General features: G+C 44.7%; 1 protein-coding gene across 4 annotated transcripts in view; it reads left to right on the top strand.

The window, feature by feature from the left end:
- Positions 1-16,318, top strand: part of LOC144487037 (B-cell scaffold protein with ankyrin repeats-like) — a 244,024-nt gene that overhangs the window by 205,252 nt on the left and 22,454 nt on the right. For all 4 annotated transcript variants that reach the window (XM_078205325.1, XM_078205242.1, XM_078205185.1 and 1 more), the window contains exons 11-12: positions 6,110-6,169; positions 7,758-7,942. In XM_078205325.1, the coding sequence (XP_078061451.1) occupies positions 6,110-6,169; positions 7,758-7,942 (245 nt within the window). The remainder of the gene's footprint in view (positions 1-6,109; positions 6,170-7,757; positions 7,943-16,318) is intronic.

Below are 16,318 nucleotides of genomic sequence, written 5' to 3'. Positions count from 1 at the left end.
AAATTGAAGTCCTATTTCGGAAAAGAAAGCAGTCCTCCCAATTATTACCAACAGGTTTATTTGGTAGCAAGTGCTACCAAATAAACCTGTTGGACTTTAACCTGCTGTTGTGAGACTTTTTACTGTGCCCACCCCAGTCCAACGCCGGCATCTCCACATCACAATTATTACCAGCCTCTTCTCTAAAAACAAGTTTGATGATGAGAAGTTGGCTGCTTTATGCTCAGGGGCTATATTAATAGTGCTGATGCAGTTTAGACCATTAAAAGGCTGCAGGTCTCAGCACAAGCTGAAATCACGTCAATTAAACTACTTACTGCCCAATCAATAGGATTGTTGAGTGTTTCCTGCAGCCTGATTTAATTTATTATCATTATTGACCTGTTTGATCCCAGGCACTTAGATCTCATTTCAATAGCATTGTACTCCAAGGGGTTAAGTATGAGTTTTCCGGAGGAGTGTTGTGTGATTAAGACTGACCAGGAAAGCCACCTGTGATCCCACTATCATTTCAGAGGCCTTGGCTCAGTTCTCGTGAATTTCCTTGCTCATTATTTTTGTTAATTAATTCCTCATTTGCATATCAGCCAAAAATGTCAACTCTGTAAACTAGCAAAAGTAAAAAATGCAATAGTTACTCCATAGACCCATACAGCAACAACCGACATTTATAATAGCGCATTCAGCTTTGCAAAATATCGGCAAAGTGTTTAACAAGAGTGATATTAATCAAAAATATCTTTGGAAACTGAGCCACATCAGGTGACATTAGCTTGTTTCACGAGGCATTTTAACAAAGAAGAGAGAGGTGAAGAAATTTAGGAATTCCAAGCCCTCACGATCTCTGCACATCTCCATTTGTAGCCTCTTGGTCCATTCCTGATTTTAATTATGTCATTATTGAGGACTACCCTCGCCTAGTCTGGTCTACATGTGACTCCAGGTCCACAGCAATGTGGTTCATTCTTACTGCCCTCTGGAATGGCTTAGGAAGCCACTCAATTAAGTGATGGGCAACAAATGCCCCTCTTGTCAGTGATGCTCACATACCATGAAACAATAATTAAAAAAACACAACTCCCCAAAGTCACTTTTTAGATGTGGCTCAGATTTTAGATTAGAGTTGGATGATTAGTTCTAACGTTCTTTACTTGAACATGCATGTATACCTGTATGTATACTTTTGTGTGTGTGTTTGTGTGTATATATATATACATTATACCTGTATGTATACCTATATATACTGGTATGTCTACCTGTGTGTGTGTATATATATGCCTGGATATATAGCTGTATGTATACTTGTATGTATAGCTGTATATATAGCTGTATGTATACCTTTATGTTTACCTTTATGTATATCTCCGGCAAATGACAAAACACGAAGTAGCCATTCGCCCAAACTACAGACCATTTGTTTCCAAGATAGTGAATCAACAATCTTTCTTCCCAAGGACAATCCCACAATGGAACAAACCAAAGGCAATAGTCACAGCCCCATCATTGGAAATCTTCAAGACCCATCTTTAGATTATTTCAATTTAAAGTTTTCATTATCAGAACTGCCATCTCAGCAGGTCAGGTCCAATTTAACTAGTGCTACTCATAGAAATGCTGGTGGAAGATAGCTATTAGTCTGTGACTAATGCTGACACAAATAAAGCAGAAACAGAAGCCGAAACCAAACACATATCCATCACATGACTTCTACCACATTAACATAATCTGACTCCACTCTTGCTTCAATTGGCCTGGTGCCTTTGTTATCCCTCAGCTTGGTTCCTCCAATACAATCCTGGCAGCCTCCTATCCCTACTCTCCCATAAACTTCAACCCTCATCCAAAACCCTGCTGCTGATTTCCTAATTCACATTAAGTCCTGTTCACCATCACACATCTGTCTGCTGATCTACATGGGCTAATGGTCCAGCAATGCCTTAATTTTACAATTCTAACCTTGTTTCAAATCCCGCCATAGCCTTATCCCCAACCTGCGTATCCTACAACTATCCCTGACCATTGGTCGGTTATTTAGACTCTGGCTATCATCTGGTCTCAGTTTAAAGTGAGCGAGACTATGGCTGTTCAGTGCTGATCTGGCCCTTGTGATAGGGACAAACAAATATTGAGAGTTATGATCACTATGGTAGCTTTCTAGCATCACAAAAAACACACTGGGCAGGATTTTACAGCCTTGCTTGTCCTGCAACTGTAAAATCCTGCCCGAGACCAACAGACCTTTCCATGGTCCACCCCCCCCACTTGCTCTGATTCCCGTGGCAGATGGGGTGGTAAAATTCCAACCATTGACTCCCAACGGTAGAAAGGAGCCACTTACTGTCACACAGCTGTTCCCATGGGTAGCCCATCATCCTGTTTGGAAATGGATCCGAGCACAGGTAAGGTGAGATGGGGTCTCCACCAGTTTACCATTTTCCCACAGTGAAAGACAGAGAGAAGACAGAATTTAGGGAAACTAAATATGGAGAAATTATTCCCACTGGAAGTTTGGTCAGTAATGAAAGAACACATTGAAGGTAATTGGAAAAAAGAATTAAAGGGGGAATGAGGAGAATTATTATAGACAGAGTTGTTATGAACTGGAATACACTTTCTGAGAGAAAATATTAAGAATTATTAATATCAAGAAAATATTAATGCTTAGTCAAAGAGTTAGGTTTTAGGAGCATCTTAAAGGAGAGAACTGGAACAGTTTAAAGAGGGAATTCCAGAACTTGGAGCCTAAGCAGCTAAAGACTTAGGCATCAAGGGTGCAGCAAAGGAAACCAGGGATGTTCAAAAGGTCAGAATTGGAGAAATGCAGAGATCTCAGGGGAATGTGGAGTTGGAGGAGGTTATAGAGATAGGGAAGGGGTAAGGCAATGGAAGAATTTGAAAACAAAGATAAGGATTTTAAAATTAAGCATTGCCTGACAGCAGCTAAGATAGATCAGTGAGCATCAGGGTGATGGTTGAACACAGTACCAGTTAGGATACAAGCAGCAGAGTTTTAGATTGGCTCAAATTTAGACAGGGTGGAAGGTGGGAGGAAACTAGGAGAGCATTGGAATAAGCAATATTTACAGTGGAGACAAGGAGCACTATTTAAACTGGTTTAAACTCAATGACTTGTTTTCTGTGCAATGAAGTATTATTCTAAGTCGGAAGGCACAACAATACTGACTGAAGAATAAGAAGAAGCAATAAAAACGCAAATCAAAGGGGTTGGAGGAACAGTGAGACTTAGGGTGGGGGAATACGTGCACAAATTATTGAAGGTGACAGGGCAAGTAGCGAAAGTGTTAAAAGAGCAGGGCTTTATAAATCAGGATGTGGAGATGCCGGCGTTGGACAGGGGTAAGCACAGTAAGAAGTCTCACAACACCAGGTTAAAGTCCAACAGGTTTATGTGGTACTAGCTTTCAGAGTCTCAGGCTCCTTCATCAGGTGAGTGAGGGTTCACAAACAGGGCATATATAGACAAACTCAATTTACAATGGTTGAAATGCGAGTCTTTACAGGTAATCAAGTCTTAAAGGTACAGACAATGTGAGTGGAGAGGGGGTTAAGCACAGGTTAAAGAGATGTGTATTGTCTCCAGCCAGGACAGATAGTGAGATTTTGCAAGCCCAGGCAAGTCGTGGGGGGTTACAGATAGTGTGACTTGAACCCAAGATCCCGGTTGAGGCCGTCCTCATGTGCAGAACTTGGCTATCGGTTTCTGCTCAGCAATCCTGCGTTGTCGTGTGTCGTGAAGGCCACTTTGGAGAACTCATCCGTTTCATCCTGGACCACAATGTCTTCACCTTCAACAACCAGTTCTTCATCCAGACACACGGAACAGCCATGGGGACCAAATTCGCACCTCAATATGCCAACATCTTTATGCACAGGTTCGAAAAAGATCTCTTCACCGCACAGGACCTTCAACCGAAGCTATAAACTAGATACATTGATGACATTTTCTTCCTTTGGACTCATGGCGAACAATTATTGAAACAACTATATGATGACATCAACAAGTTCCATCCCACCATCAGACTCACCATAGACTACTCTCCACAATCGGTTGCATTCTTGGACACACGCATCTCCATTAAAGACGGTCACCTCAGCACCTCACTGTACCGCAAGCCCACAGATAACCTCACGATGCTCCACTTCTCCAGTTTCCACCCTAAACACGTTAAAGAAGCCATTCTCTACGGACAAGCCCTCCATATACACAGGATCTGCTCAGATGAGGAGGATCGCAACAGACACCTACAGATGCTGAAAGATGCCCTCATAAGAACAGGATATGGCGTTCGACTCATCGATCGACAGTTCCGACGTGCCACAGCGAAAAACCGCACCGACCTAAGACAAACACGAGACACGGTGGACAGAGTACCCTTCGTCGTCTAGTACTTCCCCGGAGCAGAGAAGCTACGACATCTTCTCCGGAGCCTTCAACATGTCATTGATGAAGACGAACATCTCGCCAAGGCCATCCCCACACCCCCACTTCTTGCCTTCAAACAACCGCACAATCTCAAACAGACCATTGTCCGCAGCAAACTACCCAGCCTTCAGGAGAACTGTGACCACGACACCACACAACCCTGCCACAGCAACCTCTGCAAAACGTGCCAGATCATCGACACGGATGCCATCATCTCACGTGAGAACACCATCCACCAGGTACACAGTACATACTCTTGCGACTCAGCCAACATGGTCTACCTGATATGCTGCAGGAAAGGATGTCCCGAGGCAACGTACATTGGGGAGACCATGCAGGTTCTACGACAATGGATGAATGAACACCGCTCGACAATCACCAGGCAGGAGTGTTCCCTTCCAGTCAGGAAACACTTCAGCAGTCACGGGCATTCAGCCTCTGATCTTCGGGTAAGCGTTCTCCAAGGCGGCCTTCACAACACACAACAACGCAGAAACTGGTAGCCAAGTTCCACATGAGGACGGCCTCAACCAGAATCACACTATCTGTAACCCCTACGACTTGCCTGGGCTTGCAAAATCTCACTAACTGTCCTGGCTGGAGACAATACACACCTCTTTAACCTGTGCTTGGCCCTCTCTCCACTCACATTGTCTGTACCTTTAAGCCTTGATTACCTGTAAAGACTCGCATTCCAACCGTTATCTTGTAAATTGAGTTTGTGTCTGTATATGCCCTGTTTGTGAACACAAGTCCTCACTCACCTGATGAAGGAACCTTGAGACTCCAAAAGCTAGTGCCTAATAAACCTGTTGGACTTTAATCTGGTGTTGTGAGACTTCTTACTTTATAAATCAGAGCATAGAATGCAAAAAGAAGGAAGTTGTGATGAATCTTTAGAACACACCGCTTCAGCCCTAACTGGAATATTGTATCCAATAATTTCAGAGTTAGGGCATTAGGGTTAGGCGTTAGAGAGAGTGCAGAAAATATTCACAGAATGGATTTAGGGGTGAAGAACTCCAGTTATGTGGATAAACTGGAGAAGCCATGGCTGTTCCCTTAGAGGAGAGAAGATTAAGAGGGGATTTGATAGAGCAGTTCAAAATCATAAGGGGTCTGGACAGAGCAGATAGAGAGAAACTGTTCCCGTTAGCAGCAAGGTCAAGAACCCAAAGGCAACATGAGAAAAAACTTTTTCATGCCGTGGTGGACTGCACTGCGTGAGAAAGTGATGAAGGTGGATTCAGTCATGGTTTTCTAAAGAGAGCAGGGCTATGGGGAAAATGCAGGGGAGTGGGACTCGATGAATTGCTCTTGCTAAGAACCTAGACGCAACAGGCCAAATGGCCTCCAATGATGCTGTAACCATTCGATGATTCTATGAAAAGAAAGCTCTTCATCTCATTGATAAGAAAGTTATTCAACATCCACCAAGTAAATCAATGTAAACTATGATTGGTGAACAATTTTTCAATGAAATGTGCACATTTTTGGATTATCCTCTTGGGATGACTTCAGTGCTGATAGGTGGATTTGACATTTCATATCCAGCTCAGTCTACCCAATTGGATTAATGTTGGCCTGAGGAGACTCCAAGGGAGTCAAAGATCAAATGTTTTTGCTCAGGAACTTTCAACAAATACTAATATGACTTTGTGTTAGTGTTTCAGCAAAAGACTGGAAAAGGAATCGATGAAAAGCTCTACGCTATCCCCAAAAGAGGTAGGGCCATTGCCATTTTTGGTGTCATGTGGTAACTCAGAGGGTAGATGCGTTTTCTCAGTATGTGGCTTTGAGATATCATTAATCAAACCCCAAGCATTGTTGAGTTTTTCTCACTGTACAAAACCAGCAAAGAACATCTTCTTTGGAGTATCACACACAGCTAGCCCATCATTACCCAACCTGTCAAACTGATGGGTGAGGCTGCCTCCTGGTGGCAAACGTCTGGAAAATCACCCACAGCATTTTCTTTTTAATCACCAAGCATTTGAATTTCTGTACATTTTAATGAACTATTTCTCAGAATTTGAGAAAACTATAGCTTAATAACCTTTACAATGATAATTCATCACTTTTGAAAATAATTATATTTTAGTCATTTCGAGTGAAGTAGTTCCATTATTTTTGAATTCAATCAGTTTTGAAATCATTGAATAAAAAGTTTATCAATATTTTACTGGGAATTCTTCATTTCAACTATATTTTGTACAATTGTAACCAGCTACAGTGACCTTTACACACTTCAAAAACCCACATTGAATTTGCCCCTTTTCCACATCTACAGACTGCTCTAGAATATAGAGAGGTTACTGTGGGCTGCCTGGTTCATGGATGCTTCTTCACCACAATGCTTGGTTGTGTATTTGCACTAGATAGATACAGAGGCACAATACGCAAATACACAATCACATTGACAAGGCCAGCATTTGTTGTCCATCCCTAATTGCCTTGAACTGAGGGTTTCACTTGGTTATTTCAGAGGGCATTTAAGAGTCAACCACGTTGCTGTGGCTCTGGAATCACATTTAGGCCCGACCGAGTAATGGCGGTAGATTTCCTTCCCTAAAGAACATTCGTGAACCAGATGGGTTTTCACCACAATCAACAATGGTTTCATGACCATCATCAGGCTCAATTCCAGATTTCTGTTGATTTCAAATTTCACCATCTGCCATGGTGGGATTCAAATCCAGATCCCCAGAGCATTACCCTGGGTCTCTGGGTTACTAGACCAGTGACAATATCACCATGCCACCACCTCCCCTAAATTGAGTAGATTGTGATGTAAGATTAACCTGCACCAGTTCATTGCATTGTAGGTAAAGTGCTGTTGCTGTTATTTTACATAATTGAAGTGTGCAGCCAATATTCCTCACATTTTTCATTGGCTGCACATGTTGGATATTACTATGGTCTATACCACCTGAAGACATCCTGCAACACTTAAAGAGGGGGTGCAATGTGGCTCCAAGAAATGCCAGCAATCATTCGACCTGCACAGAACTCTCTACCAAGTTAGTGTCTTGCAATCTCCTTGTCGGAAATGTGCTTGTGTACCTTGGAGTCTTTATTGGCCGTGTAGCTCTTAGAAAATAGATGCTAAAACGCTCAATGTATTCCTAAAGACTCTGATGATGTTTCCTGTTATTTTCGTGCATTATAACTACAGTTGTTGGACAGTTCCTATGGAACAAACTCATTCTGATAATGTACCTCCTGACTGATCAATGTAATACTGGGCTTGTATAAGATTATTCAAAAGCAAAGTCCCTCTGCATTTCTAATTGATCCTCTTTGTGCTGTGCAGCCACCAGACCCAAGATTGATGAGAACCCAGTGTACGACACATTCAGGGCAGAATACAATCCAGGACAGCAACAGCTAATCCATCTGCAAGAACTGGTCAAGAAAGGAGTGCTCACAGTGAATGAAGCACAAGAAAAGTTTAAACAATGGCAGACAGAACAGAAAGATCAAGATGCTGCACAACAGGTACCTGAACAAAACAGGACAGATCTGTAAGCAAAGGAACTCGAGCTACTGACATGGAGTTAGGATCACTTTCTTCCAAAGGTCTGAGCCTAAGATGGTATAAAGCAGTTGGCCTGGTCAGATGTGAATTTTCTTAAAAAGACTGAATAAGGTTTATTTGAAATTTCCCTGACACATTAGTCCGGGTACAGACAGTTCACAAACTCAACCACACAACTCAGGTAGGGATCATCCACTTGGTGTTTAAGATTTATTTTTGTGATCGGGACAAGCAGAGAGTAGATTTCCCAATAACAGGAGTGTTTTTTACTCTCTCGGCCCTGCCTCTTAAAGGGAATAAACAGCCAAACCTTGAGCCAATGGGACAAATCCCCCACCCTGAACTCTGTCCTGTTCAAGCTGCACCCTCCTCCATTGTGAGAGATTAAAGGGAAATCATTCTCTGTGTACAGCATCAATATCCTTACAAAAAAAACCAACAGAAATGTGACATTGCAGTCTTTATATTCTTTAAATGAATACAATTTATTGCTATTAAAATAAAAGCAGTATTTCATTGGCTGTAAAACGCTTTCAGGGATCCTAGCATCATAAAAGGTACGACAGAAATGCAAGCGTTTCTCTCTTCCTAAACTCCACACATGAATCTTCGAAATAAAGTGAAATAAACTGTACCTCATAAAAACTTTACAGCTTCAAACACCTCTTCACGACAAAACCTTACACCTTATTGTCAAGGTTTGTGTCAGTGTTTTTGGATTAGAAACGCTTATATCCTTATTTCTAATGGGAATTTCCTGTCAATTGTATGTTGTAATTACAATCTCTCCCTGCCAGTAGGGAGAGTATTTCCTCCAGCTCCCAGTTCCTCATCCTGTGGATAATCCCACCAATCGGTCTGCTTCTTTTTCAAATATTTAGTCATTTTCATGTTTAAAACCTTCTATGGATTGTGCTTAGGTCACTGTTTTGAAGAGGCTGTGCACATTTTGACAATTCTGGCACATTCTCCAGAATTCTACCTTCATTCTTTTGGTGATCTTTGAAATTTCTGTCCTCTTGTTGCTGCATTAACTTTATCAAAACCTCTTGGAGCAATCTGCTTCAGTCACCGAGAGAATTAGATACCAACTGAAAACCAGATCTGGTGTCGCAGACACCATCAAAACCTCAAGATGTGTCACATGGACAGCTGCATCTTCACCCTGTTGAACGTGGATTTAAGATTTCAATTCTAGTCACCAGTTGCTTCTCTTTCATTAAGTGCTAGCTTGGGCCCATAGCAGGAATAGACAATAATCCTGTGGACCAGCAAGCTATGTTAGGAGCACTGTGATAGCAGCTGTGGTTTCTCAGTAACTTGTGATTCTACATTTTAAACAAGCTGGCTCTTTTCTTCAGGAAAGAGAAGGCTGACGGGTAACCTTATGGAGACCTTTACCAAGATGAAAGGCTTTAATAGAATAGAGGTAAAATTGCCATTGTCCCAGATGACCATAGGCTGCTCTCCCCTTTGATGGAGAGAGCTGACTGGTGGTGATTTAACCTGAGGATCACCACACCTCAGGCGAGGGCAAGGTTGAAAAGGTTCATTAGGTCAATTGGCTGGACAGCTGGTTAGTGTTGCAGAGCGACGGGTTCGATCCCCGTCCCAGCTGAGGTTCTTCATGAATACTTCTACAGTCTACACACTTCTCTGCTTGAGAGCTGCTGTCCCAGCAACTAGACATATAGGTCCATCAGTCACCCAATCAGCAGGTTTGATTGAGTTATGACAACCAACATATTGGAGTCCACATTGATGGCAGCATTCCCATTGTTCATCTCTGTTCTGGGCAAATGATTCCAGTTGAATGATATCCGGCATTTGTTTGAGATACTATCTCTGCCCCTCCAAACTGCTACTTCAATTTGTTTCCCATGAAAAAATAGGGCCCTCGGGGATTTGTAACGGGGCAATCATGTAGGGGACTCGGGGATTTGTAATGAGGCAGCCACGTAGGGGACTCGGGGATTTGTAATGGGGCAGCCACGTAGGGGACTCGGGGATTTGTAACGGGGCAATCATGTAGGGGACTCGGGGATTTGTAACGGGGCAGCCACGTAGGGGACTCGGGGATTTGTCATGGGGCAATCACGTAGGGGTCTCGATGGCTCCTGTCTCCAGGGAGCACATGACCAGCAGCACTGACTACTCCAGTTACAGCCTGTGCCTGACATCTCAGCATCTCCTTCTGGAACTGGAGTCAGCTTCTTCACACTGAGTGCATCCCGGAATCCCTGACACAGGCATTCCAGGATTCCCTGTCACTATCCCATTCCTATTCACTTGGGATATGGCCAGCTGCCACTCCAGCTTCCGCTACATGTTAAGTGGGCTGCTTGGCCCCCACATCATCCACTCAACTTCTGACATTGAGCAACTTCCCTGTGGGAATGGTCTTCTGAGATTACCCTCCAGCGACAGGATCAATGTCATGGGTGTGACCACTGGTGTGGAGTCGTTTCCCTGCACTGGACAAAGTCCACCTCTCATACCTCTGGCAGTGTTTAGCAACATCAGTGACCATCACCTGACCAGTAACATCAGTTTCCTATCAGTACAGCTGTATAGAAACATAGAAACATAGAAAACTACAGCACAAAACAGGCCCTTCGGCCCCACAAGTTGTGCCGAACATATCCCTACCTTTTAGGCCTACCTATAATCCTCCATCCTATTAAGTCCCATGTACTCATCCAGGAGTTTCTTAAAAGACCCTATTGAGTTTGCCTCCACCACCACTGACAGCAGCCGATTCCACTCCCCACCACCCTCTGTGTGAAAAACTTCCCCCTAACATTTCCCCTGTACCTACCCCCCAGCACCTTAAAACTGTGTCCTCTCGTAGCAGCCATTTCCACCCTGGGAAAAAGCCTCTGAGAGTCCACCCGATCTATGCCTCTCAACATCTTATATACCTCTATTAGGTCTCCTCTCATCCTACGTCTCTCCAAGGAGAAAAGACCGAGCTCCCTCAGCCTATCCTCATAAGGCATGCCACTCAATCCAGGCAACATCCTTGTAAATCGCCTCTGCATCCTTTCAATCTTTTCGACATCCTTCCTGTAATGAGGCGACCAGAATTGAGCACAGTACTCCAAGTGGGGTCTGACGAGGGTCTTATATAGCTGCATCATTGTCCGCAGACTCCTAAACTCAATCCCTCAATTGACAAAGGCCAGCACACCATACGCCTTCTTAACTACCTCCTCCACCTGCGGGGCCGATTTTAGAGTCCTATGGACCTGGACCCCAAGGTCCTTCTGATCCTCCACAGTACTAAGAGTCTTTCCCTTAATATAGTACTCCTTCAGCCCATTTGACCTGCCAAAATGGACCACTACGCATTTATCTGGGTTGAAGTCCATCTGCCACTTCTCCACCCAGTCTTGCATCCTATCTATGTCCCTCTGTAACTTCTGACATCCCTCCAGACTATCCACAACCCCACCAACCTTCGTGTCATCGGCAAACTTACCAACCCATCCCTCCACTTCCTCATCCAGGTCATTTATGAAAATGACAAACAGCAAGGGTCCCAGAACAGATCCCTGGGGCACACCACTGGTGACCGACCTCCATTTAGAAAAAGACCCATCTATACACACTCTCTGCCTCCTTTGGGCAAGCCAGTTCTGGATCCACAGGGCAGCAGCCCCTTGGATCCCATGCCCTCTCACTTTTTCTAGAAGCCTTGCATGGGGGACCTTATCAAACGCCTTGCTAAAATCCATATAAACCACATCTACCACTTTCCCTTCGTCAATGTGTTGAGTCACATTTTCGAAAAACTTCACCAGGCTCGTAAGGCACGATCTGCCTTTGACAAAGCCATGCTGAGTATTCTTGAGCATACTAAACCTCTCCAAATGCTCATAAATCTTGTCCCTCAGGATCTTCTCCATCAGCTTCCCAACTCACCGGTCGGTAATTTCCTGGGCTATCCCTATTCCCCTTCTTGAAAATAGGAACCACATCCGCAATCCTTCAATCCTCCGGCACCTCTCCCGTCTCCATCGACGACGTAAAGATCATCGCCAGAGGCTCTGCAATCTCTTCCCTCGTCTCCCACAGTAACCTGGGGTACATCCCATCCGGACCCGGCGACTTATCTATCTTGATGCCATTCAAAGATTCCAGCACAACCTTTTTGTTAAAGTCCACATACTCAACCTTTTCAGTCCACCGCATGCCCACAGTACATCCACCCATGTCCTTCTCCTCTATGAAAACCGAGGCAAAATACTCATTAAGCACCTCTGCCATTTCTACTGGTTCCGTACAGATTTTCCCGCCTTCACCTTTTATAGGCCCTATTCCGTCACGTCTTCACATATTTATAGAACGCCTTAGGGTTTTCCTTAATTCTACTTGCCAAGGCCTTCTCGTGACCCCTTCTGGCTCTCCTAATTTCCTTCTTTAGTCCCTTCCTACAAGCCGTATACTCTTCTAGATCCCTATCTTCACCAAGCTCTCTGAACCTTTTGTACGCTTTCCTTTTCTTCTCGACTCGGTCCTGCACAGCTTTCGTGCACCACGGTTCCTTTAACCTACCAACTCCTCCCTGTCTGCTCGGAACATTGTCCTGTAGAACTCTAGACAGACATTCCTTGAAAAACTGCCACCTCTCTTCAGTAGATTTCCCTGAGAATACCTCCTTCCAATTTACTCCTCTAATTTGCTGCTTTATGTCTTCATATTTCCCCTTACTCCATATAAACGCTTTCCTAACTTGCCTGATCCTCTCTTTTTCCAATGCAAGCATAAAGGAGATAGAGTTATGGTCGATATCCCCAAGATGCTCTCCCACTGAGAGATCTGACACCTGTCCAGGTTCATTGGTCAGTATCAGATCAAGTACAGCCTCTCCTCTTGTAGGCTTGTCCACATGCTGTGTCAGGAAACCCTCCTGAACACACCTAATGAACTCCTCCCCATCCAATCCCCTTACCCTCGGGATATTCCAATCTATGTTTGGGAAATTAAAGTCTCCCGTCACAACAACTCTGCTATTATTGCAACTCTCCAGGATCTGTTTCCCTATCTGCTCCTCCACCTCCCTGTCACTATTGGGCGGCCTATAGAAAACTCCCAGAAAAGTGATCGACCCCTTCCCACTCCGAACTTCCACCCACAGAGACTCTGTAGACAATCCCTCCACAGCATACACCTTCTCTACAGCTGTGACACTATTCCTGATCAGCAGTGCCACTCCACCCCTCTCTTGCCTCCCTCCCTGTCCTTCCTGAAACATCTGAATCCCGGCACCTGTAGTATCCAGTCCTGTCCCTGTGACATCCAAGTCTCCGTAATGGCCACCACATCACACTTCCAGGCATCGATCCACGCTCTGAGCTCATCCCCTTTATTCACTATACTCCTGGCATTAAAGTAAACACATCTCAATCCTTTGGTCTGAGCTCTCCCCTGAGCTCTCCAACACTGTGTCCCACCTGATCAGGAAGCCTAGTCATTGAACATAGAACAGTACAGCACAGAACAGGCCCTTCGGCCCACGATGTTGTGCCGAGCTTTGTCTGAAACCCAAATCAAGCTATTTCCTCCCTATCATCCCGAAGTACTCCATGTGCCTATCCAATAGCTTCTTAAATGTTCCTAAAGTTTCTGACTCCACTATCCCTGCAGGCAGTCCATTCCACACCCCAACCACTCTCTGAGTAAAAAACCTACCTCGGACATCCTTCCTATATTTCCCACCATGAACCCTATAGTTATGCCCCCTAGTTACCACTCCGTTCACCCGAGGAAATAGTCTTTGAACGTTCACTCTATCTATCCCCCTCATCATCTTATAAGCCTCTATCAAGTCTCCTCTCAACCTCCTCCGCTCCAAAGAGAAAAGCCCAAGTTTCCTCAACCTTTCCTCATAAGACCTACCCTCCAAACCAGGCAGCATCCTGGTAAATCTCCTTTGCACTCTTTCCAGTGTCTCCACATCCTTCTTATAATGAGGTGACCAGAAACTGCACACAATATTCCAAATGTGGTCTCACCATGCTGTACAGTTGCAGCATAACCCCACGGCTCTTAAACTCAAACCCCCTGTTAATGAACCCCAACACACTATAGGCCTTCTTCACGGCTCTATCCACTTGAGTGGCAACCTTCAGAGATCTATGGATATGAACCCCAAGATCTCTCTGTTCCTCCACATTCTTCAGAACCCTACCTTTGACCCTGTAATCCACATTTAAATTTTTCCTACGAAAATGAATCACCTCGCATTTGTCAGGGTTAAACTCCATTTGCCATTTTTCAGCCCAGCTCTGCATTCTATCTATATCTCTTTGCAGCCTACAACAGCCCTCCACCTCATCCACTACTCCACCAATCTTGGTGTCATCAGCAAATTTACTGATCCACCCTTCAGCCCCCTCCTCCAAGTCATTTATAAAAATGACAAATAGCAGAGGACCCAGCACTGATCCCTGTGGCACTCCGCTGGTAACCGGTTTCCAGTCCGAAAATTTTCCATCCACCACCACCCTCTGTCTTCTGTTAGATAGCCAGTTACCTATCCAATTGGCCAAACTTCCCTCTATCCCACACATCCTTACTTTCTTCATAAGCCGACTGAGTGGTCAACACTTGATTCTTGAGACAGCCAAGCAGGATGAGTTGCTTCACCTCTCTCCCATTGCCAGAGAACTCCACCCTCCTCCTTGATCCTCTTTCAGCACCTCAGTGGTTTATGTGCCTGTTTAGAATCCTTCATTAGGCAGCGCCAGGTTGGTGGACGTATAGCTTTTCAGTGAAATCTCCCAATGTCTTCATTGACCAGCTGAAGCAGAATGGATGGTAAAGGTGAGACTGTAGATGGATCACTGTCTGGATCAAGTTTGTTTCTCCCTCATAAACACACCAGCGATGCTTGGATTCCACAGAGGATTTGGGTGTGAATGCTGCCGTCTGCTTGAGGCATTGGTATGGCATCACCAATAATCGCCTCTAAATTGGCAAAAACATTCTATGTCAGTCTTTGGCTGAGGTCCTCAGTATTTCCATTATCTTTGCTGGACCTTGGATCTGCTCTAATGAGGGAAGAGGAATGGAGTTATGCTGGATGGAGTTACCATCCCTAATGTCAGTGGTTGTTGAGCGCAGTCCTGTTAGAAGTGGCCAATTACAATTCCAGTGCCTCTTTGGAAGAAGCTCAGTCTTGAAGCTTACTGAAGAGTTCGGACAGCAAGGATTGGCTTTGTGCTTGTTATCAGTTCCACTGCCTCTTCAGCCTGAGGTCTACATCCCGATCTGGGCAGACGGTGACCTCCCTGATGTGGCCTCTTTCCTGGTCTTCGGAGTCCAGTATTCCCTATGATCCGGATGATGTAATTGCAAAGAAGGATAGCCAGGAACAAAACAGAAAATGCTAACAAAAACTCAGCAGATCTGACAGCATCTGTGGAGAGAGAATAGAGCCAACATATCGAGCCTGGGTGACCCTTCGTCAGAGCTGATAATCGGGGTTTGTCACCGTTAAGTCCCCTTCAGATGACTTCATCCCTCAGCTCCTCAGCTAGGTGATTTTTCAGCTGCATGTCCCTGGTTGTGATGAAGGAGGGATCCATGATGATGCGGTTAAACGACTTCACTAACCCCAGGAATATGGAGGCCAGTTCCTCTTGTTCAGCTTGCTTATACTCACTCATAAAACCTCTGTTGCAGCTGTGGCAGGCTATTGAAGTCCCCAGCGCCCAGGCCAGGAGCTCAAAGATCCACCGCAGAAATATTTGAACATCTGCACCTCTCTCCAGTATTCCCCATTGAGCTTTCCCACACAGATGTTCATCACCAGCAAGCCTATTCCCTCTAATTGGAACCCCTGGATGTCATGGCCAGCTGAGCATCTTGATCCAGATGATGGGAGAGATTTTTACTCTGAGGCTCTGAATTTTTGGCACTCTCTTCCCTAGAGAATGGTGCTGGAGGCTGAGTCATTGAATATTTTTAAGGCAGAGCTAGATAGATTAGCAAAGAGGTCAGAACTTATCAGGGTAGGTGGATTGTGGAGTTGGAGCCACAGTCAGAGCAACCAAGATCTTATTGGATGGTGGAAGAGGTCAAGGAGTGAATGACCTACTCCTGTTCTTAATTTGTAAGTTAGTAGATGTTCCTGGCCCACCAAGGCATTGGACATCACCAGTCTTCCCCCATATCTGTCCAGCTTCCTACCCACCGGCAAGTAGAAAATCTGTAATGGGATATTCCGTCTTTCCCATGCTACATTAAGCTGAGGGGGGGTGGGGGGGACTACTCTGACTCTCAGATTCAGCCAATCCTGCGCCTCTCTGCGAGGGCTGCAGTTATTTCAG

The sequence above is a fragment of the Mustelus asterias genome, chromosome 1 (genome assembly GCF_964213995.1).
Source record: "Mustelus asterias chromosome 1, sMusAst1.hap1.1, whole genome shotgun sequence".
Lineage (NCBI taxonomy): Eukaryota > Metazoa > Chordata > Chondrichthyes > Carcharhiniformes > Triakidae > Mustelus > Mustelus asterias.
Note: the sequence above shows the minus strand (reverse complement) of the source record. Positions and strands in the feature narration are given on the sequence as shown.